This window comes from Equus asinus, chromosome 18 (assembly GCF_041296235.1).
Source record: "Equus asinus isolate D_3611 breed Donkey chromosome 18, EquAss-T2T_v2, whole genome shotgun sequence".
Lineage (NCBI taxonomy): Eukaryota > Metazoa > Chordata > Mammalia > Perissodactyla > Equidae > Equus > Equus asinus.
The window spans coordinates 14,445,728-14,473,137 of NC_091807.1; the positions used below are offsets into that span (position 1 = coordinate 14,445,728).

The following is a 27,410-nucleotide window of genomic DNA, read 5'->3' on the forward strand; positions in this document are numbered from 1 at the left end:
TACCTGGTGTTTGATACTGTTTTGGTAACATTCTATACTGTAATTTAATACTCTGTTGAATTCTGGGAAAAAGCCCAAATCATTTAGAGTATTAACAACAATTTTAGGTACTTTTTTTCATTACTTGGATTTCCTGTCCAGATTGGATATTGTGAATTGTCAAATGAGTGCCTCCCACCTCCAGCTTAAATTGGAAATAAAATTGTGTTGGAGTTTTGCAGTAAAAAATGCAAATGCAAGGAGGTAGCAATGCAGGATACTAAGATATCGTAGGTGAACTTAAGAGTCAGAGGAGAGATTCTTCGAAGTTTTTGTGTCATGGCAAACTCTGTCATAGACATGACCATACCAGGCTTTTGCCCACTTGAAATTAAATAGTAATATTCTTTCTTTCATGATCATTAAATTCTTTTGAACTTTTTTAAAACAGGAAAAAAACAATATATGTCCACCAGAACGAGATGTGCTACAATTGAGCAATCAAAGAATGGATCAAAAGATAAGAGGGATTTGGGTAGGTAATTTTAGCACAGAAAGTAATGCCACATATTGGCTTAAGTTTTAGAGAAATTGATATAACACATTGGAATAAGTGTTAAATGTTACCAATTTAGAATCAGTTTATTTGGTAAGGATTGCATAGAAAGTGAGAAAAATGTTGAAGTTCTGTCCTAGAACTCTGCTCGTAGTTATGTTGCTTGGCCAGCCTAAAAGTGATTTAAAGGACAAGTGACAGATCCAGGTCTAGTGCTCTCATCTCTGCTGAGGGCAGATCACGTATGTTCAGCAGTTTAGGAGTTTATTAACTGAACCCTGGTATTTTTCCCACCCCCCACATTTGTTAAACAAGTAACTTCAGATAGAAAAAAATTAATGCCATGAAAGTTAAATCTCTTTTTCCGTTGAGATTTCTAATGTATAAAACTGTTTTGATGATTCACTGAAAGTTAAGGTTAAGCTTAAAAATGAGATTCTACAATGCTCTGAAAGTTACTTGTAAATGATTGCATGCAATTAGGCTTACATTCTATTACAGTGTTTTGTAGAATGACTTGTATAACTTTGTGAGTTTTCTTTAATTTTAGGGCAGAATGGTAGCCATGGACCTTTGTACTTTTTGTTGACCCATATAGAATGTTAACTTTAATTTTTTTTCACAATTTTAGTTTGAAAACATAGTAAAGTTGATGACAAAATTCACAAATGGCTCCTTTACTATTCACTTTCCCTTCTTACCACTGCTGCCATTATAATTTTAGCAGGAATTATTAAAAAACAGAACAAGACCATTTGGAGCTGAGCTGTTCAATATAGTTGCCAACAGGCACATGTGACAACTTAGATTTAAATATAAATTAAAATTAAATAATATTAAAATTCAGTTCCTCTGTTGCACTAGACACATTTTAAATGCTCAGTAGTAGGCAGATGTGGCTAGTGGTCACCCTACTGGACAGCGCAGATAGTAGTACATTTCCATCATCATAGAAAGTTCTAGTGGACAGCACTGTTTTAGAGAATCTGAGTTCTGCAGTAAGAAGATTAGAAAAGTAGGAACATCTTAAGAGAGCTGACTGAGGGCAGAGGAGAATGGGAGAGTCAGGTAGGAAACACAATTTACATTACTTATGTCTTCTTGATTTTAAGTATTCTTTTAACGTGATACCTTATTCTATTTGTCCTTTGACTTATTAGAAAAAATTTTATATGGATAAAGCCTATGTTCTTAAGTCTTCTAGTTAGTGCCACTATGAAGATGACTCACTCATTTTTATCTATTCCATAGTCTAGATATCAACCTTTATTTGCTTAACAAATATTTATTGATTGCCTAATATGTATTAGATACGTTTTTAGGCCATTAGAAAAAACACAAAGTGTCAGTTTACCTAGGGGGAAGACAGACAGTAAGCAATAAATAAATAATGTCAGGCAGTGGTAAGTTCATGAAGAACAAGAGAGCAAGGTCAAGGGACAGATGGTGACAGGGGTGTGGTTGTAGGTCAGGCATGGGATATGCTATTTTAGATAGAGGATCCGTCAGGGAGTGTTTCTTGGATGAGGTCACATTTATACAGATACCTGAGTGAAGTGAGGGAGGGAAGCTTGTGGATGTCTGAGGGAAATGCATCCCAGGCTGGGGCCTCCAGGCAGGAATATATTTGGCTCAGGAGATGAATAGGGAGGACGCCACTGTGGCTGAAGCAGAATGAGTGAGGGCGAGAATGGTAGTATTCTCCCTTCTCAGCTCCTGCTGACCATCCCTATGTTCGTATTTGCCTTTCTCTCTTAAGGGCATCCCCATCCTTCTGGGGACCCAGTGATTTTATTTTTTATTAAAGGTTTTGTTTTTTTTACTGCTCTTCCTAATCTCCCAGGACAGCCATTTAGTCTGCAGTTCTATGAGTTTTTGTCTGCGTACTTTTCCTTTAGTTGCTCCTGCCCTGATACATATTCTTACTCCAACTCTTCTCCAACTATTGTTCAACACTTAACCTCCTAACTCCCAAAACAGAGTTCTTTCTGCTCATATCATTCCACTGCCTAGAGATCTTCGCTGGTGGTAAATATAAATGTGGTTATATAAAAAAGTGTTTCACCTATGCCTAGGCTTATGTAAATAAGGAAAGCAAGGAAAATCACTTTCTTCTAAAGTCAAAATCTCTGCATATATTGTAGTTCAATTAGATTATGGGCTAAGTGGATTTTTTTTTAACTAACTTGGAAGGCTTTTGTCATTTCATACACTGTCTTCATGGGAAAATGAGTTATGAGTTGTAAACAATGCATACAGTAGAAGTCTGCTTCATTGACAAGTTGATGATTGCCTGTATTTCGGATTTAGCAGAAAAATGTTTGGGAGTTGGTATTTAAGTTTTGCTCAAATGCTAACTCTTTGGAATGTACAAGATTTTTTTAGGCTGAGTGTTATGTTTTGGTATATATACTTGTCACCTTACAGAAAAAATGTTTTAATTTGAGCAGTCATGAACATGTTGAAGATTCCTGTTCATAGGCTTTTGTAATGTGTGATTTTCTACACTGGTATCCAACTAACACTAACATGCTTGTGCCCTTGAGTTGTGTTCACACTAATACTAGAGGGAGGGTTGGTTAAAACAAAGTTTGAGTGTTTTACCAAGGTCCTCGGCTTGGTACAGATATAAAAATATTTGTAATACTTTGGTATTTGGATGGAATTTTTACATAGGCTAAACTTTTATTTAGTTTGGCCAATTATAAATTGTTTCCGCCAAGTTTATTCTATGTTCCTTTTTGAGTGTGAGCATATAAGAAAATCATAGAGGGCTAGTTTTCATTGTGAAATTGATAGTTCATTACGTGTTTTTGGAAGTCATTCCCCTAACTCCAGAAAAAGAAGAAATTCAGGTTTTACCAATCTAGTGAAATAACATTTTATTTTCTTAATATCTGGTTTTAAAATCATATCTGTATTTAGTATGCGAGTAGGTTATAATAGTCTTTCACGATTGCTGTATTGTTCTAAAATATCTTCTGGAAAGAAGAGGATTTATGGAGTAATGGGAACATCCGGGAAAAAATTATGATAATTATAGTGAAGCTACAAATAATAAATAAACTTTCTCTACTGCTTAAAGGAAAAAGTCTCAGCTTTTCAGTTAAGGACCAATAACTTCTCGCCAACCAACCTTTCTAGCATGAAAGGCTACTATTGCTTGTTTCTTCCTCTGCCCTCACTCAATACTTCTGACACCAGATATGTGAGTCTTTACCCCACACCTGACCAATTTTCTGATACCAGCTGAGTGTCCTGCAATTCAGTTCAATTCTGACACTACCTGGAGTTGGTATCGGATCCCACAGGTTAAGGGCTCAGTTGCACACAACTGCCTCCACCTAAGATGCCAGTTACAAGTAATAGGTTCCCAGGTTACTCACACTTCTCTCTGACTGGGCTACAAATTGAGGGTTCCCATGACCCCCTCCTCAAGTTTGATAATTTGTTACAGTGGCTCACAGAACTCAGGGAAACACATTTACCTGTTTATTATATAGTAAAGAATATGATAACGGATGCAGATGGATAGCCAGATGAAGAGATGCATAGGGCAAGGTCTGGAAGGGTCCTGAGTGCAGGAGCCTCTGTCTCATGGATTTGGGGTACGCCACCCTCCCACCATGTGGATATGTCACTAACCCAGGAGCTCTCGGAGCCCTGTACTTCAGAGATTTCTATGGAGACTTCATCAGGTGGGCTTGATTGATTATTAATTTAATTTCCAGCCTCTCTCTCCTTCCCAGAGGATGGGAGATGAGGCTCAAAGTTCCAAGCTTCTAATCATGGTTTGGTTTTTCTGGTGATCAGTGCCCACTCTGAAGCTATACAGGAGGCCACCAAGAGTCGTCTCATTAGAACAAAAGGTGCTCCTATCACCCAGGAAGTTCCAAGTGATTTAGAAGCTCTGTGTCAGGATCCAGGGTCAAAGACCGAAGATGCTAGAAGTGTCTTTATGGCTTACCTTGCTCTTTGAATGGATTGTTTACCTATGCATGATTTTGTAATACTGTGCGTTGGTAATTTGGAAAAGATTTCCTTCCAAATCTTGGAAGAATGTCTGCATCATAAAACAAATTAAAATTGTTAATATCACCTGATTTCACCAGAAGTCCTTTAAGTATTGGGGAAATATCAAGCTCATAATGGTAGAAACAAGTTTTCCAAAATTCTGATTTTTGCTTGAAAATTCTGTGCTAATCATTGTCAACAAATGCTGTCATTCGTTCTCCCTCATGTGACAGGTTCACTTTATTTTCGAGAAAACATCTGTCAAATACTCAAGTCTGCATAATCATAGTTTGTGGTTTGTCAGTTGTTCTTTCAAGTAAAAATAGTGTTCCATGAAAAAAAATCAGTTCAGTTTGCAACTCAAGCGTTGCACTTGTGTTTTTTCTTTAGCAACAGTGTGCTTTGGATATACAGCAGAAGTACTGTGCATACTTCTTATTTGTCATGTAGAATTAAAAGAAAATTTAAATCAGTATTTGAGATTTAATAAAATTGATTTTTCCCTTTTTATCAAGGACTTAAGAGAAACTGGCTTTTTTTTTTTTGAGTAACGAGTGTGCCTATTTGTGAGTAATAACCATGAATTGCTCACACAACTTGGTGCCACTGCCTTGATTTGTGTGCTAAGATGCAGCAGTTTTATGCATTGTTGTTTCGTATCATCAGTGCAAATATGACCATGGTAGAAAAGGCAGATAACACCTTAGTATTATTATGAGAATATATTTTACTTAAGGACCTCCTTTCCCTCATAGGGCCATAGGGGATCCCTGAGGATCCATGGACTCCACTTGGAGAACTGCTACTGTGGAGGAAAGCCCACTGGATTTAATAGAAGACTTAAATTTGAAGTCTCGCCACCATTTTTTATTCTTATGATGATACACTTCATTTCTCACAATGTCAGTTATCTGTCTCTTGTATCAGAGTTAAAAATATCTTGCCTTGTGTTTTGCTTTTGTGTTGCTTGAGTTACAATTGATAAATTATGAAAAAGCTCTAAGTTTAAGTTGTTGCTATTTCTGAGTGAGTTTCTGCCTTAGCTGGTTTGGTTTACTTGTCAGTCACGAAACAGTAAACACTCTAGATAGTTTCATAGAAGAAATTTAATCCAGAGGATTAGGTTCTTAAAAAAATCACTGGAAGCACTGGAGAGAGGATCTCTAGCTCAGCTTTCAGAAGTGACTCCTGGATTCTTGTGGGACTCGCCAGCCGGGGAAGCTCTCCCTCTGCCACTATCAGGAGGGTAGTGACTGAGTGAATCAGGAGGCTGCCTCTGGGACTCCTGGGTTCAAGAACATGCTTCTGTAGCTGCAGCCCAGAGAAGAATAAGCATCCAAGATTAGGTAACTGCCGCTGAGCTCTGCCCGGACATTGGAATGCAGAGTCTAGTTGCCACTTCTACTCTTATCTCTTGACATCCCTGAAGCTGGAAATTGGACACTGGAATGCCACTGTGGAACAACCCACATCTCTTCAGTCATGCTGGAGAGAACAGCCAAAAGCAGCAGGAAGAGGGCTTCCCCCTCACTCTGCCTTCCAAAGCTCACGTTAGTGCATCCAGTTGGTGGAACCTAGGTTTTATCCAGAACCTTAACTGCACATGAATTGGGAAGATAGATTTGTTTGTATCTTTTAATCTTTCCAGCTTCTGTAGTTGAATAAAGCATACTTGGAGGATGAGAGAATGGAGTCTGAGGGCTAATTGATCATATCCCCAAAACCTGTTTTTCTGCTGCTTGGTGATTTTCAAATTGTTTCCCTTACTTCCATTATTCTCTCTTTACCTCTATTCTAGTCATTATTTAATGACAAAGGTAGTTCTCATTTTTGTAAGGCCATTTCATCCCTCTGTAGTCCTAGCTTCTGCTTCATCAATATTTAAGTTGGATTGGATAGTTATACCCCGGTGACACCCATGTTCAGCCGTGGTCGACCTGTACTTAGGTCTTGTAAGCCGGACTCAGAAAGCCTTTGGCCTGCTGATAGATCTAGGCATGCTCCATCATTTCAGTTACCTTGCTATGTGTTCTACATTTTACTTGACTGAATTTTTTTGGACCCTACTTACTACATTTTTGTAAGGTTTGATTATACTTTCTAAGAACATTAAAAAAAAAAATCTTCCATGGCCAACTATTATTTCTAATATTTTTAATATCCTTGTAAGCTACCCTTTGGAGAAAAAGTGTGGATAACAATAGAAATAGGCCAATATATGTTATTTATTTCTTATTAAGTGTGGAATATTCTTCTCCAACCTCTGTATGTAACCCTATAGCTAGATGGTAAAATGCAAGTATCTTATCTCCCATCACCTACTCCTTTTTGTTTGTCTCCCTTTTATAAAATTCTAGGATTACAATGAAAAAAAATTAGTTTTTAACATGTCTCAAATACAAATAAACAAAAGGAATGCAAAACTTGTCCAAAATACCCAGAAGCAAAATCCCAACCACACAAAGATAAGGTAATAACAGATATGCTTTTTTCTTTCTCATCGTATTGTTTTATAATCCCCTACTTGGCAACATATTATGGTTCTTACCATTGTTTAAACAATAATGTATTATTGGCATCTTTTGGGTTAAGGAAATTGATGAATATCTACTGGGAAATTGGTTAAAAAGTGTTTTTTCTGTAGGTGGTAATAGTTGTAGCCTTTATTCTTTGGAAAAAGAAGACTTATAGCATCAAAACTATTTTCTTTGCTTAGTGTATTTCTTTTTGTGAAATGGAAACTTTTTTAAATTAAAATTATTTAATAAACTGAATGATTATTAAATAATTCAGATGGTAGAGAAGTGTTTGAAATAGAAAGTGAGAGATCCTTACACTTCCTCCTGCATAACCCTCTTCATCAGACTTAACCACTGTTAACAATTTGGCACATTCTTCCAGACTTTAAAACAATGTGTATATAAACGTATATATATCTACGGTCAGTTAGTTTCTGAAACATAATTTTTGAGAGCTCAGTTGTTAATTACTATACTTTGATAGACAATGTCTAGGTGGTAGTGTGGATGAACTGTAACGTGTGTATATTTGGATTAACTTCCAAAAGCGTAAATGTAAATGTTTAATTATGTTAATTTCAAATTTTTTTGGTAAAGAAATTTTTTAGCAGTCTTTCTGCTTATTATATACTTTTAATCAGGGACTTCATAGTAAATATTGTTTCCTCTGTAATGAAAAATATTTATGCCCTTATTGCTTTTAGGTATATTTTACAGAGAGGAACATTGTTTCGAAGTATGTTCAATTTAAAATGTTTGTATTCTCTTCAGAAAGGATCTTATAGAGAATTATGTTGGTGCTGACTTTGATTTGAAAGGGTATAGTGGGTGTAAAATCTCCATGATAAGAATTACCTTTCATTCTGTTTGACTTTTCATTTTGAGAAAGTTAGTTTTGCTTTTCAGATGTGATTGATCTCACTGGAGATGATAAAGATGATCTTCAGAGAGCAATTGCCTTGAGTTTGGCGGAATCAAACAGGGCATTCAGGGAGACTGGAATAACTGATGAGGAGCAAGCCATTAGCAGGTAAAAACATAATTTATATAAAGTGGATATAAGTTCTATTTATAATAGAAATAATAATTGGCTTTAATTAATTTCAAGAGGCACAAAAATATACTTTGTTATTCTAAATAAATTATGAATATATTTCAGTATTTTTTTTATATTTTATGTAACCAAAATTTTCATTTTCTAGTTCCAATTGCATTTGAAGCTTAGATTTTTAGGACTTTGGAGTGGCATTATGGGCACTAAATTTAGGTTTATATTTTAATGTTTCTCTGATTTTTTTTTTTTTCTCCTAATCCCTTTTGGATACATTGTCCAATTCAGTTTATCGTCGTTTATAGAAGGCGTCTGCAAACATTTTCCTGTAAAAGGCCAATGGTAAATATTTTAGGCTTTGTTTGGCCATATGGTTTCTGTTGTAGTTACTCAGTCTGGTGTTGTAGTATAAAAGCAGTTATAGATAATACATTATTTAATGAGTGTGGCTGTGGTCCAGTAAATCCTGATTTACAAAAGTAGGCTGCCAGCTGGATTTGGTCCATGGGCTGCAGTTTACCAACCTCTGATCTATAATATGGTAGTATGTTTATAGGGTTTATTTTTTTTTAAAGAATTAGGCAAGATTCCAAGAGATGTGATAAAATGCATCTTTTAATTTAATAAGGAAAACTTTTTAGTTTAAAGCAATTTGATCTACTGAAGGATCAAATGAATAAATTTGATTTTATCACAAAAGAATGTCGCCTAAAAAAAGCTTTATAACTAGCTACAGTCATGTGCTGCATAATGAAATTGTGGTCAATGAAGGACCGCATATATGATGGTGGTCCCATCAGATTAGTACCATATACCCTAGGTGTGTAGGAGGCTATAGCATCTAGGTTTGTGTAAGTACTGTCTAGGATGCTCACACGATGGCGAAATCACCTAATGATGCATTTTTCAGAATGTATCCCTGTCGTTAAGTGACGCATGACTGTGTAATCTTCTAAACAATTCTTTGCAAGCAGTGATAACTCTGTCTTACCGAAGAAGAAATATATCTTTTAAGAGGTTAAATGATTTTCCAAAGGTACACAGCTAAGATGGGTCTTATGACTCCAGTGTTCTTTTCTCTGTAGCAGAGTTGTTTGGTAGCAGAATGTACCAGCTTCCTCAGATAATTTCCTTTGGCACAGTATCAATAGTATATTTCTTTCTAAGTAATCTGAGATTACTGTATCGTAGGAGTTGTCTCAAAATGCTCTGTTTAGCAAAGGCACATAATTTTTATTAGTAATACTTTTTAATGTTTTTAATGATACTTCGGAAAGTACTTTTTAAGACATTATTTTAAGATGGAAAGACAGTTAAAATTCATTATTCTCTTTCATTGCAGTTAATAGCATTTAACGCCAGTAATTTTAAATGAAAGCCAAAAATACATAAACTATCTTCAGACATTTTAGTTAGGCTTATTTTGTAAAGGATTTGGAGAAATTATAAAATTAGGTTTTGTCTTAAAGAAATAGATTGGAATGAAATAATTATCTTGAATATTATAAAACTTGACAGTACTTCAGCTTTGTTGAGAAATATTTTAATCATGAAATACATGAGTTGGATTTCATATTTAAGGGGAATGATCTATTATGTAAAAAAGAGGTTATAAAACAGAATACATACTGTGTTACAAATATTATTTTAAAGAGTGTATTTTTTATGAATTTATAGTAGTATATAAATTTTAAAAACTCTGGAAGCTTATATACCAAATGGTATCAGTAGTTTTATATTATGTGTTTTCTAATTAAAAGAACATGTACTAATTAATTAGATAATAAACAGTAGAAATAACTTAAAAGTTAAGGGATTGAAACTATTCCTAATCTGTTACTAACTTCAATGTATATGTTATATATTGTTTTAGATACTTATTTTTGTCCAAATGGAAAAGAAAATAAGATAATGCTCTTTTTTATTCTTGGTCTTTTAAATTTTAATGTACTTTTAAAATAGTATATATTTTATAAATACTTTTATTGTAGATAATATTACAGAGATTTGGCATAGTGTAATATGCTGTAAAATTTTACATAAAATTATACTCTGTAGAAGTAAAAAGTCATATTAATTTACTGTTGCTAAATGTTATTTTTTTGTTATGTGTAAGTTTTATAATTTACAGTTAACAGTGTCAAATGCAAAATAGGCAGTTAATAAGCACATATGTAAATCATATTGTATCAGTAAAAAGGAAATGTCAGGATTCCAGCTAAACATCTAGCAAAGATGTGTTTGTTTCCATGGGTTTTATTAAGGCTTGGAAGTCTAAATTCAAGAGGGAAAATGATGCAAATTATATATCATGTTTAAAAGTAAATTTAACTACTTGTTCGTTACCCAAGTTCATATGACAAAATCTTGCCAAAATAAAACCCTAGAATCATCTGACTGTGGTTATATTTCAATAGATATACTTTAATATGAATTCACACAATTGGAATACTACGTTATTGTGTATAATTAGATGAGATAAAGCCTATCTTTTTATATCTTACAATCCTGTGTTCAGGCATTCATAAATTTCATGGTAAAATTTTTTAAATTGAACATCTTTAAAGTGTAATTCTTAATATAATTACTCCTTAATGTCTGCATTGGATGTATTATATTATAGTTATCTCTTGGTTGTCATTGCTTAGATAGAGAACAAGTAGAGTATGGTTAGTTGAAATTTACTAATAAGCTACATTGTGACTGGTTTGTGTCTCTGGCATATTTCTTGTGAAAATGGCTTGCCTCATGAAATGACTTTGAACTAGCTGGATAGAAGGTACGGCTAGGTTCTAGTTAAAACTGTTACAAAAAACACATCTCCAACTATTTCAAGAAATATAGTAGACTAAGACACATTTTCTAGTGGAAACAACCAGAATTCTATGTTGTTTCTGTTGGATATAAAATATTGTAAAATTTTACTAAAATCAGGGTGAAAGCAGGAACCCAAAGAAGTAAGTTCAGCACACTGAAAGTCAGTTTTTGACATGATAGTATTTGCTTGTATATAAATTGGCTTGTGTGTATAAACTTCAGTTATGATATCCTTGTTGAACGTGGAAGAAATAAGTCAAAGAACATTGTGTATGGTAAGGAACTTTAATAGGAGATCTTGCCCCTTATTAAGTTGTTTGTCAAAGGGTGACATATTCACAATAAGGGTAAATCAGAAGTATCCCCCTCTTTCAGAACTCCTAGAGCACTACAAAGATGGTTACCTTGGCTCTGAAGGGTGCTGTTGGAGGTGATGAGACTTGCCCCTGAGAAGTTGTACCATGTTTTGCAGCTAATTTGTGTCACTTCAATGGTCCAATAAATACTGACTTGGGAATTTAGTTTTAAATGGTGTTGGATTTGTGTTGTCCATAGGTCCTGGCAGAATCAAAAATGCGTTCTCTCTCTAGGAAGTTGTCTTTCTCCTTGGCCTCAAAGAATCCCCTGCAGTAACTTTAGAAGTTCTGCAAGTTCCACGAGTCAAAATTACCAAGCATAATTGGAAAAAAGTCACTGTGAGAATCAGCAAAAATAATAGGCAGCAAAAATGCACTCATGTATTTAGATATGGTGATCGATAGAACTATACTTTAGCTTTTAAAGGAGACAAGAAATGCTTGAAAATATGACCTGACGAATTTGAAAAAGAACTGAAAATATATTCTGAAAATGAAAACCAGAATTACTGTAGTAAAAAAAAAAATGTACAGGACCTAGGTTTAATAGCAGATTGGATGTAGTTAAAGGACATATTAGTAGACTGGAAGATATGTGAGGAAAAATTATCCAACTTCTAAGACAGCTAAAAAGATGGAAAATATGGAGAAGAAAGTGAGTAGGTCTAACACACATTAATTGGTGTTACACACGCGGAGAGGAGAGAGTGGGTTAGGCAAAATTTAAAGAGAGAATCACTGAGAATTTTTCAGAAGTGAAAATATAACCTGTAACTTCATGAGGCCCAACAAATCCCAGTCAGGAAAATTAAAAGAAACCGTTACGCAGATTCATTATAGTGTTAGTCCAGAACACTTAAGACTGAGAAAATCTTGGGCCAGCCCTCGTGGCCTAGGGGTTAATTTTGGTGTGCTCCTCTGTGGCGGCCTGAGTTCAATTCCCAGCTGTGAACCTACATCACTCCTCTGTCAGTGGCCATGCTGTGGTGGAGGCTTACATACAAAAAGAAGAAGATTGGCGACAGACTTTAGCCCAGGGTGAATCTTCCACAGCAGAAAAGAAGAAAAAAAGGGAAAGACTAAGAAAATCTTAAAAGTTTTCAGAGAAGAAAGGTGGAATTATCCTAAAATTAGTGACAAATGAAACAAATTGACACAGCAATAAGACACATGAAAATAATAAAATGATTTTCAAAAATGAATGGAAAGAAAATAACTGCCAGAATTTTATACTCTGAAACTGTGTGGGGTAGTCTCACCAAGGCACTTTTCTTTGTGATTAAGGTTTCAAGGGCAGTTCTGAAAGACAAAGATTATTACTATCCCTCCTGTTTCCATGTTTCCTACACCCCTAGACGTGGGGTGCTTCTATTGCCTCCACTGCCACAAAATCTGTGTGTCCCAGTAATTTTACCTTTTTTCCCAGTAATTTCCTACTTGTACCTGACTTTTCCTCCAGAAGGGCAGGTACAAGAGGAACAAAGAGATTTTTATAAAATTAACACGGACTCGTTGTGCCTCCCACTTTGCCACTGTAGGGGAACTAGGTGAGCAGTGTACTCAACCAAATAGTGGTTATCTTCGCATTCTAAGACCGTTCAGTTCAACACAGAAATCCAGGTATCTGAACTGGAGTTAAGTTTGGGAGCCTCCGGGAGGGTTTACCAACCAGGACAGCCTAGAGTTGCCCTTTGGAGAAAGAAAAGAGTATCATATCCAGGAATGGTTAGGGTAGAATTCTGAATTTTTAAGTTGGTCTCCATAACTCCTCTCATTTTCATTCTGATCATTACCTGGGAAGCAGCTGTGAGGGGGAGCTGCCTTAAGAATATGTGTGGAACAGGAGTAAGTGAGGGAGGCAATTACAGCCTTTTTAAAGTTGATTTATGAGAGAATTCTAATGCTCAACAATACCAGATGTCTGGATGATAGGGAGCATAGGAGGTCCATTGACTGCTTTGACTATCATTCATTTTTGAGTGGTTTTTATGGTAAGAGGTACACCAGTGTCAGATTACAGGTGGTCTGGAATGGTTGAAAATATGAAGCATATTAGTTCTAAGGGCCAGAGTTGCCTGATCAGACTGGAACAGCACCAGTGTCACTTGAAAAAGTGTCAACAACACTGAAGTACCACTGATAGTCCTAAGAAGGATTGGGGCAGGAGGGGGCTGTTCAAAGGTTTGATATAGTCAGTCTGCCAGGAGTGGGCAGCAACACCCCATGCAATGTGGCCTCCTTCACCATGAGAGAAACAGGTCGACATTTGGCAGGAGTCACATGTCTGACATGCAGTGGTAGCTTCTATGTTAGAAACAGAGAGTCCCTTAAATGGTACTTAGTATATGATTGTGGACATGTTGCTGTGGTGGAGGTGATGATAGATTGAAGCAATGGTGGCGATCTGGGTAGTGCAAGCTCGAAAGTCATCTCATTAGAGAACAGGCACCGCTGTATATCCATCACAATGGCTAAAATTAAAAAGACTGACAATCCCAAGTGTTGAGCATGTAGAGCAACTGGAACTGTCATAGACTGTTGGTAGGAATGAATAATGGCATAACCACTTTGGGAAACTGGGAATTTCTAATGAATTTCAACACATACTGTGCTAGGACTTAGCATTTCCACTCCTAGGTGTGGACCCTTGAGAAAGGAGTGTAGAGTAGCTTTATTGATAATAACTAAAAACTGAGCCACCAAATATAAGAGCAGAATAGTAAACAATGGGTGGTATATCCACACAATGGAATAGTAAGCAGTATAATGGAAAACATTTTCCTGGTACTGGCAAAAATGTGGAGGAATCCTCAAAGCAAAATGCTGAGTGAAAGAAATTGACATAAAAGAGTAACTGCTGTGTGATTCCGTTTATGTGATGTTTAAGGACAGGCAGAACTAATTTATGGTGATGGAAGTCAGGATGGTGATTATTGGGGGATGGAGAAGACAGCACTGTTGGCTGAAAAAGGACATGAGAGGCTTTCCTGGAATAATGGAAATTTTCTATATCTTGGTCTGGGTGGTGGTCACATGGGTGTATACATATCTAGAAAAATTTCACTGAACTGTCCATTTAAGATTTCTATATCTTATTATATGTAAATTATCCCTAAAGTACTCCTACCAAGAAAAAAAGAATATTTAGCTATGTTGATTAATAATCAATATAAAAAAATTATATTTCTATGCATAAGAAAGAATGAGAAAGTGAAATTTTAAAAGCTACCATTTAAAACACATAAAACTATTAAAGACCAGGAATAAATCTAATAAGAAATGTGGAAATACTCCAAGAAAATTGTTAAATATCATTGAGACACATTAATGAATATGTAATGATTGGAAATATAGTCTATTTCACAAATTGGAGGACCGAACGTTGTAAAACTGATCAGTGCTCCTTAAATTGACTTACAGTTTAGTGTGATCTAATCAAAATACCAATAGGTTTTTTTTTGTTCTTTTAAGACTGGCACCTGTGCCAACATCTGTTGCCAATCTTTTTTTTCCTTCCCCCAAAACCTCTAGTACATGGTTGTATAATCTAGTTGTGGCAATGTGGGACACCATCTCAGCATGGCCTGATGAGTGGTGCCGTGTCCTTGCCCAGGATCCGAACTGGCGAAACCCTGGGCTGCTAAAGTGGGGCGTGGGAACTTAACCGCTTGGCTCCAGGCCAGGTCCCGCAATAGGTTTTTTTGAAGGCAGTCAACAAGATGATTCCCTCCACTCTCTTTCTCTCCTTCTCTCCCTCACTTCCTGCTTTTTTCTTTTCTTTTTGGATGATCTATACAGCTTAAATGATAATGCATGTTTTCCAGTGAGTATGCTGCTTCCTCAAAATGGACTTAGGTAATCTAAAGTGGAATGTTTTCAACATTACTGCTATAATTCGGTTTAAATAACGGTACAAAACAAAGTAAAACAAGCAAACCCTCCCCCCCCCCCCCCAATCACTGCAATAAAATTTCACTGGGAAGGTGAACATTTACCCTAAGTTCTCTGAACATTCAGTATGGGAGAAAAAGAGACACAAAACATTTTGTCATCTTTTTCTATTGCTGAATGCCATGGTCATGACCAGTGTTGGGAAGATAAGAAAGCAGGTGATGTGTAGGGGGTTTGGTTTTTGATTGTGGCTTTTGGGGTTGCCTCTCTGGGCATTTTGTTATAAGCTGTTTCTGAGCTCTCTGAGATTTGCATTGTTTTTTGTTTTTCCTTTCTCTCTCCTGGCAGCTTTAATGCCTAGAATATAGTTATTGCATACTCTTTACTAGTTTAAAGCCTGGCTGGTATCACTGGCTTTAGTCTGGTGAGTCCAGGGAAGGGACCCTTATGTAGAAATTGGCGTTATAGAAAGTTTATGTTCATTAAACCAGTACTGGACTATAGAAGGGGTCAAGGGCTTGGGAATAGAGTAATATTTAGCTGGAGATGGGCTTTTGCTAAAAAATGAGAAGTATAGCATCATCTAACATCTTAATCATCCATTTACTTTAAACACTCGTTTAGCCCCTATATTTATCATGTAAGCTCTAGCGAAGAAACAGATCTGTGTTTCTACCCTCCACATGCTAATGGGAGAGACTGAGTAATTAATAAATATTTTTGGTGCAGTGTAATAGATGTGTTTGTAAAGTCCTTCATGATCCTGGAGGAGGTGGTAGGAGGAAACCCACTGAAGCATGTTGTAAGTCCCCGGTGATACAAAACTGAATGAGTTGTAAGCTCTAAATCAAGGAGATCACAAAGTCATGGCATTCTTTCATCCACCATCTTTTAGTACCATAATTTCACCATATGGTGTGGCTAAGGAATTTATAATAAACCTATTTCTTTAACACCTATACTTTTGCGATAATGAATGATATTTACCATATAACAGAATTGAGTTATATGAATAATTATATATATACACATATACACACAAAATATAATTTAGGAAATGGATATTCTTTTATTTTTGTATCTTAGGTAACTTTGAGCAGCAATGAGCATGTATCTCTTGAGTCCTAATCAAACAGTTATTACAATTTGTACCTAATTTTACCTCTGTAAAAAAAGGGTACATAGGAATGCTGGGGAGATGGTATCTTCAATTTATATCCTTGACCTTCTTTCCCTTCCCACTTGCTTTGAGGAATAGTATAACAAACAGTGCAGGCAAGCTGCTTGGTCCTAGAAAGTACATTTGAGGCCATACATTCTCCCAGTCCTATGGGGAGAGATCAGGCAAGGGAACCAAAAAGTTTACGTAAGTTAGCTCATTCCATTAATGTAATGTTTAACATACAAATTTGTGTGTAAACATACAAATCAAGAGGTGTATTTTCTTTGTAGGAGAGGGGCAGAAAAGGAGGGTGAGGGAATTGATTGCATCAAAACATTAAAAAAAACCTTCCTGGATTTTAGTAATCTTAACCAGATCTAGAATAAGAAGAATATCATTATCTCAGGGCAGTCTGGATTGTAGATTTGGGTTGGGTTGTTGACATTTGTGGGCAATATGAGACCTAGTTTAAATCAATCTGGTCTTGAGGCTGAATTTCCTTTTGTTATTACTTCGTGTGACTCATATATGGATTTTAATTTTTGCAGATTGGGTGTATTTTGTAGAAATTAGGTATTCTCATGTTTTTTATAACAAATGTCTGTGTGACCCATTGCCTGGTCGTTATGATGGATGTGATCTGGTCTGTTGACATTATTAAGGGTTCATTTCTTAGTGGTATTTTATTATAATAGTAGGTTAAAAATATGTAATGGTAGAGGTTTATCCACCAGGAGATTCAGGATTGAGTGTAGTTTTCCTAGACTTTTGACCAGTTTATACTTTTACAGTATGTTGTAGAATCCTCATTTTAAATGGTGATTGTACATGCCCACAGGTGCTGGTCAATTGCCGGATGCCTCTTCTCTCTCTTGTATATGACCTCTGGCACTAATTCTTCTTTCCTGTTTGTGGTATTGTTGCTTCTTCCCCCAGAACTCATTGCTTGTTTTTGTTCATTCATCTTGAATTGCCAAGATACAAATAAGATTCCTTTATTTAAACTTCTAAATGTACATGTGCATTACAAAAGGAACAAAACTTTCAAATGAAAACACTCCCATTTATGAAAGTCAATAAGAAATTAAATATACCTTTCTATATACAGCAGTCTTTGTGTTACATATACCTTTTGCATACTGTTAACTTTTCTCTTTTGAGCATAACCTAGTTGCTTTGTACATAATCCATTGTATTATTGCTATTGTTTTGTATTATCCTGAACTGTGCAGTTGAACAGTAGGAAGCCTCTCAAGTTGGCTCTGACTTTTTATCTTCCCTTATGTTCTTGAAAACTTGCTTTCTGGCCACAGTGGGATGTTCTAGATAAATTCTGATTTTCTTCTGACCCAATTTATCTACCTAAATACCTTCCAAGAAATTCTGGTATACTTTAGTAGTAAATAGTTTAAGAGAAAAAGCCCAGAGGTGGAGGGTGCATGTGAGAGTTAATTTTGGGGCAGAGAATACTGCTGCTAATGATGGATCACACTTAAAAGTGACAGAGGTGTAACCTGTTTATTTTTAAGTATATAAGGTTACTCTGACCTTTACATTTTAGCAACTGTTGTTGTTACTTACTTTTTTTTAGTATGTGGTTTCGTTGTGTCCCAAAGAAAGACTTTATTCTATATTCACATAAGTTATTTTAAGTAATGATGATTTGGAGTCCTATTACATTGTGTCTAATGTCATGTTGCAAATACTGCAGTGAGAGCTAATAGAACAATTCACTTTTTCCCCATCATTAAGAAATATAGCTATATTATTTTGACATTGATCTAGTCGGACAAAATCTTGAGCATAAAGATGATGTAGCATGAATGAGATTATCTCAGGAAGCCAAAATATTGGAAAAACTCATTCTTGCTGAGGTTTTTGTAATTAACATAAAATGGGTTAAGACACCTGAATATTACTTAATGCTTATTTAGAACACTAAGTAACATATGTCTTGAGCAGGCAATTTTCCAGCATGTAATTACTTGCTTAAGAGCAAGAAAAACATCATTGAGCAAAGTAGCATTACTCTTGCTGCGTTTAGATATATTTAAGATATTCTGTAGGCTGAGTTTATTTTCAGGAGGTTAACCTTTTATTATTCTGACGTGTAGATATTTGTTTCACTAGATGTTTCGCTAGGCAAACTTTTGGGTGAAGAAGTGAACACTAAGTATTCTCTGCCTTTATTTAACTGTCATAGAGTCATAGATCTCTAGAACTGAAAAGAATCCCAGAGTTTATGTTATTTAACATTTTTTATAGGCAAGAAAATTAATGGTCAGAGGAGTAAAAGTGCAATTTGTCCAGTTTTTGATGTTTTCTTGATGATTCAAAGTAATTGTTATAAAAACTAGTCATTATGTTATATTTTAAATATATACTTTAATAAAGTGATTACTCAGAAAACTTGTCTAGGTGCTATATTCCTGGTACTAAACTTGTAATTTGTTGACATAATTTAACGTACTTTCTATATTATGTAACATTGTCTTTTTGTGTTTGAAATTTCATTTTTCTGAGGAAAACTGCATGTCTCTTGATCTGTTGGCATTGCCACTGCTATATTCTTAAAGAAAGCTAACCTCTACTTGAGTAAAGTTGGCATTAAATATTACTTCCTCAAATACGTTATCCAGAGCTTAAGTAATTAAAATAGTTAGTTTGTGATATGCTATTTCCTAGGGTACGGCACTAGATTAATACTTTATTTTTTTTTCATCATTTTCTCCCCATGGCTTAAGAGTTCTTGAAGCCAGCATAGCAGAAAATAAAGCCTGTTTGAAGAGGACACCTACGGAGGTTTGGAGGGATTCTCGAAACCCTTACGATAGAAAAAGGCAGGACAAAGCTCCTGTTGGACTAAAGAATGTGGGGAATACTTGCTGGTTTAGTGCTGTTATTCAGGTAAGGGTCTTTTTGCAGATCTTATTTGGTGGGCACGATAGCAATAGAAACTGGCTTGGGGTTGTGTTTCTTTTAAGTTGTATACTTGAAACATAACTGCAGGCTAAGTTTTAATATGCCTTTCTATCTAATAAACTAGTTTGGGGATTGCAGTATTCCCCACCCCACTCTGTTCCTTCTCCCAGTATGGAGTTTTAACAATAGAGTACTATCTGTGCTTGATTTGAAATTATTTTGAATTAATTTCTCCTCCTTCCCGGCTAAGAATTGTTGTCAGAATGTAAAGAAAATATTTTTGTATGTCTTGCAAATTAAGGGAAGGATGTAACCAAGATGTGAAATTAGAACTGCTTTTTTTGTGATTAGATTTATTTGTATATAATGGAAAGTGTTATTCATAGAATTATAGTCATTTAAATACTACTTTTAATACAAGGAAGCATTTCATTTGAGGAGGGTATAGATTGGCAGATAATTCTCAGTGTATAGGTGAAAATGATGTAAAGAATAAATATTGATGAATCAAGAATAACACATTTTCCTTCTAACTTGGGAAGCCCTTAATGGAATGTTTTTTGAGCCCCTTATTCTAAAATGAAAAATCTTTGTATGCATAGATATCTATCCTCCTCTCAATTTGAACTAATTTTCTTTTCTTTTTTTTCTTACTCTTTTATGTGATGACTATTGTCATAATTCTTTATCATTCTCAGTTAGACATTAATAATGTTATTAGATTGCAAAACCTTAATGATCTCCTTAATCTATGAATAATAACCCTTTAGGAAAATTAATATTTATGTTTATTTTGCTAATACAGTAGAATTGTAGCTTATTAATTAGTGTTCCTGATGAGTACTTTTTAAATCATTAGATGTAGGGGCCGGCCCAGTGGCACAGTGGTTAAGTGCGCATGTTCTGCTTCTCGGCGGCCCGGGCTTCGCCAGTTTGGATCCCGGGTGCAGACATGGCACCACTTGGCAAAAGCCATGCTGTGGTAGGCGTCCCACATATAAAGTAGAAGAAGATGGGCATGGATGTTAGCTCAGGGCCAGCCTTCCTCAGCAAAAAGAGAAGGATTGGCAGTAGTTAGCTCAGGGCTAACCTTCCTCAAAATAAATAAATAAATAAATAAATAAATAAATAAATAAATAAATAAGATCATTGGATGTCTATGCCACTTCTTTTTATATTAAAAATATCTCTTCATTTGTAGCTTTCCAAACCTGTATGTATGACAGTGTAAATTTTCATGTGATAATAAAGCAGCTAACTTGGTTATGTAGTTCATTTTCTATAAGGTTAATTGTGTTCTGTAGGATATTAATTTGTAATTTTACCATTTTTTCCACTTCAGTGTAATAAATTTCAACTTTTTCCCCCACTTTTTTTGCTTCTGGCACATGATACCATGCAATTTGATTTCCTTTAGCTTTCTGGATTTATGCCTCACTCTTCAATATACTATGGTAAACACTAGTTAGCATGTAGTATGTATGTATATTTCTTTTCCAAGCTATTGAAATATTAAGGAATATCTGGATTAACCTAAATCTGTAATAATAGCTTTGTTCCTAGCCTTGATTGCACATTAATTATTCACTTACATCCCAACAATATCTAACACTTTCTTTGCTATCTTAGAGTCTCTTAGATCTTCCTGATAGGCTATCTTGCTTTACTTTACTTGCACTGTTAGTAAGGGGTTTTACATTTCATTGTCCAATCTAAATTTTATAATTTAGACATCATTTTAAAATATGAAGCTCACTATGAAGGCTGTGATCTGAGTGTTCATGAATATGCTTCACTGCCTCTATTTGGACAAGTGGATGCTATCTGTGCACTATTATGGCCAATAAGTGAGGCTCATTGATTAGATGCTTCTCTTAGAAAACTTTAAGAAGAAAGAAAGTACTTGGAAATAATCAATATTTGTTTGTTAGAAGAGGAGTTCTTTATTTTTCCACAGCGTATTGTAAGAGGCCTGTTTGAAATGATAACTAACTTAATATTAATAGGTATGGGGATCATAACTTATCATTTTCATAGGCTAAACTCCTCTCATATCTTAATTCAAATTTGAATCAGTTGTCTATCTGTTTCTATCTTAAGTGTTATTTGCTGACCTTAGATTTTGCTTTACATTTCAAATTTTTGGTGTTTTTTGGTAGAGAGCAGAATGAACTAGAAAAATCTCTTGTTTTCAAAATTTGAAGTAATTTTACTAATTTTTAAGTTTTAGATTAGTGGCTACTTAACTGGTAGCATGGCTTTACCACACTCCTAACATAATGGAAAGCTCCCAGGAAGTTAAATCCTTTAAGAAAGAAAGTCAATTCCTGGCATCCTTCCAGTTCACAGCATAAAACTTTCCCTTTGGTTCTCAACTTTTTCAAAGCACCTCCTTCCTCTAAGCTCCCCCGCAGGAGCATCAATCTACTTTTTCAGAACCCCACCAATTCCTCACCATCATGTCCTCCACGAGTACATTTCCACAAATCCCAAACACTCAGAGAGAAATTTGTGAAGGATTCTAATGCTGGTTGTTAATTTCCCAATTCTCATAAAATTGTCTCTAGAAGTGGGTTGTGTCGCTGTAAGTCGACAAGTATAAGGCAAGTATAAGGTTTTCGGAATTACTTATTTTTTCTTTTGGAGAGATTTAGACACCTAGGAGAAGTAACCTCTAACCTTAAAAAATTTGAGTTATAGTGAATTATTAAGATATTGACTTGGGGATTTAGAAAAAAATGTTAAGCGTCAAATTTTGGAAAATTGTGGATGGGAAAAAATTTGTCTGAAGATCGCTTCATGGTTTTTTTTTTTCCTTACCATAATTATTCTATTTTAAGTAGTTTTTTATTTTCATCTCTAGTAATTAAAACTTTTTATTTTTTCATTTTCTGACATTATTCCTTAATTCCATAGACATAATCTGAGCTATAACAGTTTATCATCATAATTGGAACTTCTCACTTATGAAAGAAAAGTTGGGCAGGAAGTCTGTATTAGTGTTGGAAGTGTTTTATTATATTTTCCAAAGTGAGTTGGAGCTTGTTCAAACTGTGACGTAAATGTACTATAAAGTTTCAATTACAAAATTTCTCAGGGATGGAATTTACTTAGTTGGCAGGACTTGCAGGAAGCAACTGGGATTCTTTTCCTTCTAAGTATATCTACCAATTATAGAAGGTTACTGAGATTATAAACTGCTAACTTCGGAGTAGGTAGTGGGAGTAGGCTACAAAAGGTAGAGCTTTATTGTACTTGTTCTTTTAGCTATTGGGACCGATAATTTGGGAGAAAAGTGGTAGAGTATCAGAAAGGGATTTTAAGAAGCAAAGAGAAGATTTTACAGAGAGTAGCTTAAATAGTCTTTTGGATGCTAGCAATATTAGCCTGACTGTCTTTAGATTGAGCATCGACCCCTTATCTAGTCAGGACTGTTTTAATCCTGTTCAAATGGAATTTTTATGTAAAAAGTACTAAGTGGGGGTACTTTCTCCACTAGGGTATCCGTGAATGAGGTAGTTATTTAGAGGTATGTATTCTCCTCTCTCTCTAGTTTGGAGTGTAATCCGTAGATTCTCATGATGATCCTTAGCACCTTTCCTATTTGGATGCTTCTGAGATGCTCAGAAGTAAGGTGCTCATGCTTCTCAGTTTGCCTGGTACAGTCCAGTTTATTCCTCTTGTAGATCCACTAGTGCCTATTAATTAGTCATAAAGCCCTCTTTCATCCTTGGATAATGAAGGATATGGTCACCCTACTCATAAATCATGTAACTACAGGTTGACTAAAATACAAGCATCCTGAGGGCAGAGAACATACCTTCTAGGTTATTGTTCTATACCAGTATATAGTACAGCGTCTGACACATTGGAGGAGCCTTTTAAGTAATTATTGAATGAATGAGTGAATGAACCAAAAAGGACCATATATTATTTATGGTGGAATTGAAGACTTTAATTGCTTCTATCACCCTAATGCTGTGTGGGATTGAAAAGATGTGGCAAGTTTTTAAAAAAATCTCAGGATATCATTTAACATGTTTATTCACATTACTTGCTCTTATCTCTTTAATCTTCATCAAAGAACGTAGGTACATAGTTCAAACAGAAAACCAAAATCCCATAGCAATAAAAGGCTTACAGTGAAAAACAACAGTAATTAGCCTCAAACCTCCCTATCTCATACTCCTTACAGGCAACTACAACCACTTCTAGCTGTTTCTCCTATCTCATTTTTCTAAATGACATGCCTTCCTGCTGAGAAGAATGAGGATTTAGCTCTTTCATTTCAGCTACCTAGAATTGCCTTTCCTTTCATCTCCCAACATAACTTATATTACAAGTTAAAAATAGTCAGTAGTGTTGATGTTTTCTGTGACTTTAAATATTACACTGATTTACTACGACTACCCCTTTGAAATCTTTTGTTTTCCTGGAATTGTCAATTGCCATTATTTTTCCTTTCTGTTTTCTATATACTTGTTCTTAAAACTTTCTATATGCTCCAACATCTCTGTTATGGTCTTATCAATAATATGTTTTATTTGCTCGAACATATTAGATCCATTTTTAGGGGGGTTGGGGGAGTACTTTCCCACAGAAGATTGCCCTGCCTCAAATCCAGACTGGATTGTGATTCTTTTTGTTTTAAGCACTGTTGCTGGCTTTCCAGAAGCAGGTCTAGAGAAAGGGGATCCGGGAAGGGTCGATTGGGGCTCAGTTGGCGAGTTTTTACTTAATCCTCCTGTGTGTAGCCCAGAATCTCATGCCCTCTCCTACCATGGCACACACTGCGACTGATTTTCCTGAACCTCAGTCACTTAAGTTCAGTTATATCCAAAGACTAAACTTTCCGTATCCCACGCACGGAGGGAGTAGTTGTCTGATCTTCTGGGTCTGGGAAGGACAGAGGGACTTAATTGCTCTGTATCCAGACTTTCATCTTGTAATCAGGCCATCTACGTTTAGTCCCTACCTTACCTTGAAACTTACGTGGTACCATTTCATTTTTTTTTAGATCTACCAGGGAGAATTTATCTTGCTTCTCCTTGGTATCCTCCATTACAGACAGTTGATGTCTTCCTTTGCTCTCTTGTCATTATTCTTTTTGTTTTCCACAAATTGTTTGAATTCTCATCTCTCATAGCTCTCTGCTGTTAGCAGGAGTTTAGCCAAAGTCCATTTTGGCAAGTGCTCTTCAGAATTCACATTTTAGCTTTAGACTGAATGAAAGGATACTTGTTTTCAGTGTGCATCAATCATAAACACAATTTAGGCAGTAGTGATATTTACCCTTTCCCACCCCTTTTGGAGGAATATGTTGACCACTACTATATGACTGTGATTTAGAGTATAGAGTGTTTTGGACTTAAAAAAGTTAATCTCTATGATTTGTGTGATGGTCACAAGTTCTACTTCGGGTGATAACTTGTTAGGTTGTTCTAGACCAGCTTCTTGATCATATTTTCCTGGACTGCAAAACAAAACAAAACGAAAACAAAAACAGCTTTTTGAAGACATCACATAACCCTAAAGCAGTGAGTAATTTTGAGGCTAAGCTTTGAGAAAACAAGATGTTCAGAGAGTAAGCTTCACATTTTGGGCTGATTTTATTCTCGAGGCAATTCCAGAAATAGTTGCTGAATGGCTGGGAAACTAAGCAAAGTTTTGCACAGATTTAGAGCCCTAGTAAACACCTCAGACTTTCAGTTAGAATTATAAAGGGCTGGAACCTAGGATTAACTGAGACCCGAAAATAAAGCATGCTTTATAGTTTCTGAATTCCACCTTCATCTCAGAATTGATTGGATGAAATTGATCTTGGATTGCAAATGGCCTCACTCTTGCTTCCTGCCAGAAGCAAATGTAAATTCTTTTGGAAGATAATATCATCATTGAATTTTCTCCAGTTTGTCGTGTATAATGTCTAGCACTCACATCAGCTGTAATCAGTCATATCAGCAAATAAGATGTGTCTAAAAATTAATAGAAAATAATGGGCAATAGAAATATGCCTACAGGAAAACCTGAAAATTGAATTAATATAATAACTATTAATATGCTCAAGGAATTAAAAACCAGAATGAGGATTTTTTTCTTGATTTTATTTTTTTTATTTTATTGAGGTCTAACTGGCTTTTAACATTGTGTAAATTTCAGGTGTGCATTATTATATTTCAGTTTTTGTATAGATTGCATTGTGCTCACCACCAATAGTCTAGTTTTTATCCATCACCGTTCACATGTGCCCCTTTACCCATTTTGCCTGCCCCCTATCTGCTTATCCTCTGGTAACCGCTAATCTTTTCCCCTTATCTATGTGTGTGTTTGTTTCAGATTGAGAATTTTGATAGAAAACTAAAGACTATTAAAAAAATTAGAAATTTTAGAGCTGAAAAATATAACAAAGTCACAAAATCAATGGATGAATTATAGCAGCATATTAGAAACAGCTGAAGAGAGAATTAGTCAGCTAGACAGTTGGTCTGAAGAACATTTTCAGATTAAAGCCATGAAATGCAGATAAGAGCATATAAGAGATTTTGAACGTGGTGAATAGTATTAACATAGTGTATTTGTGGTTCAAGGGAGAGTAAAAAGAGAATAGGGCAAAAGTAATATTTGAAGAAATGACTGAGAATATTCAAAACCTAATGAAAGAGATTGAGCTACAGATTCAGGAAGGAATAGGAATCAAGTAGTATGGACATAAAGAATACTGTGACAAGGCATATCATAATAAAATGGAAAAAACTATAGACAAAGAGAAAATCCTAAAAGTAGCCAGTTGGAAAAGATACATATCACCTCTATGAAGGAGCAAAAATAAATCTAACAGCTGACTTCTCAACAGAAACGCGATCTTTAAAGTGCTGGAAATATTAACTGGCCATATAGAATTCTAGAACTAGCAAAAATATTACAAAAATGAAGAAAAAGCAATTTTTATTTTAGCAGATGGTGAAATAATTCACCACCAGCAGACCTACGCCAGATGAAATTCTAATGGGTGTTCAGGAAGCAGGAAAATGTTCTCCAGCGGGAACTCAGAGCACAGAAATAGGACTGGGATTCTCCTAATTTGTCCATATTCTCTTTCCAATTTAAATTCCTCATAAGAACAGCCCATACTTTGACCCCCTTAGTTATATCTCATTTCTTCAGTACTTATTACTGCTGTTCTTCTCCCATTCTACTGAAAAGATGGTTTTCTAATTGACAAATCCAAAGGTTATTTTTCCTGCCCTTACTTTACTGGAATGTGGCAACCTTTGAGAGTAATGCTCATCTTGTCCTTCTTAAAATTTGCCGGTATTCTTTGATGTGCTTCAGAATCTTCTGTGGTACTTTGTGTCTTTGTTGAGAGGCCCCTGGCACAGGTTCCTTTTAAAGCTCCACTGTTATTCTGATACACAGCTATATGTGAAAGCCCTTGGTTTCTCTACTCCTTTTTCTTCTGTGATCTCATACTCTCCATTTCCCTTACTCTTCTTATTTTGTCTTTCTCATCGTTCCTCTGGCCTTTAAATGATTCTTTTTCCCTAGGGTTCTGATCTTGGTCTACTATTATTGTATTCACATTTTTTCTGATTTATAACGTCTATACTCATTGTTTTAACTTGTAATCACAAGATTGTGATCAGGGCGGAGACTTAATATATTTTATTCTCTTTTGCCTGTCTTCCTTGTGTCTGGCCATGTAGTGAGTGCTCCATAAATATTTGCTAAATGAATAAATAAATGAATTATCTCATGTTCATATTGTTGCATTAAGAAATACTTCCAGATCGCAAGATAACCAAAATATTTTCCTACAGTTCCTGTTATCAGCTTTATGGTTTTATCTTTCATATTTAGGCCTTTAATCCACATCTATATCTATATATCTATATCTGACTCTATTTCTTATATATACTAGGCCAATTTTCCAAACACCTACCTACTAAACAAAACTTTGTTTTTATTTATAGTGCCACCTTTATCTATGTGTTAGTCAAGTTGGCTAACCCATCTTTACTAAGATTTAATACATCATTGCCTCCTGTCCAGTGATTTTCAAACTTTATCAACTGTGATTCTCAGAAAGGAAGACAGTCTACATTGTAAAACACTTTACAAGTACACATGTATATAAAATATATAC

The 27,410-nt window shown here is 35.3% G+C and overlaps 1 protein-coding gene across 6 annotated transcripts in view; it reads left to right on the forward strand.

The window, feature by feature from the left end:
• USP25 (ubiquitin specific peptidase 25) overlaps positions 1–27,410 on the forward strand; it is a 150,430-nt gene that overhangs the window by 41,814 nt on the left and 81,206 nt on the right. For 3 of the 6 annotated variants that reach the window (XM_070488714.1, XM_070488715.1, XM_070488716.1), the window contains 2 exons: positions 7,975–8,098; positions 19,090–19,252. In XM_070488714.1, coding sequence (XP_070344815.1) covers positions 7,975–8,098; positions 19,090–19,252 — 287 coding nt within the window. The remainder of the gene's footprint in view (positions 1–7,974; positions 8,099–19,089; positions 19,253–27,410) is intronic. The other 3 variants (XM_070488717.1, XM_070488720.1, XM_070488718.1) reach the window with 1 other exon arrangement.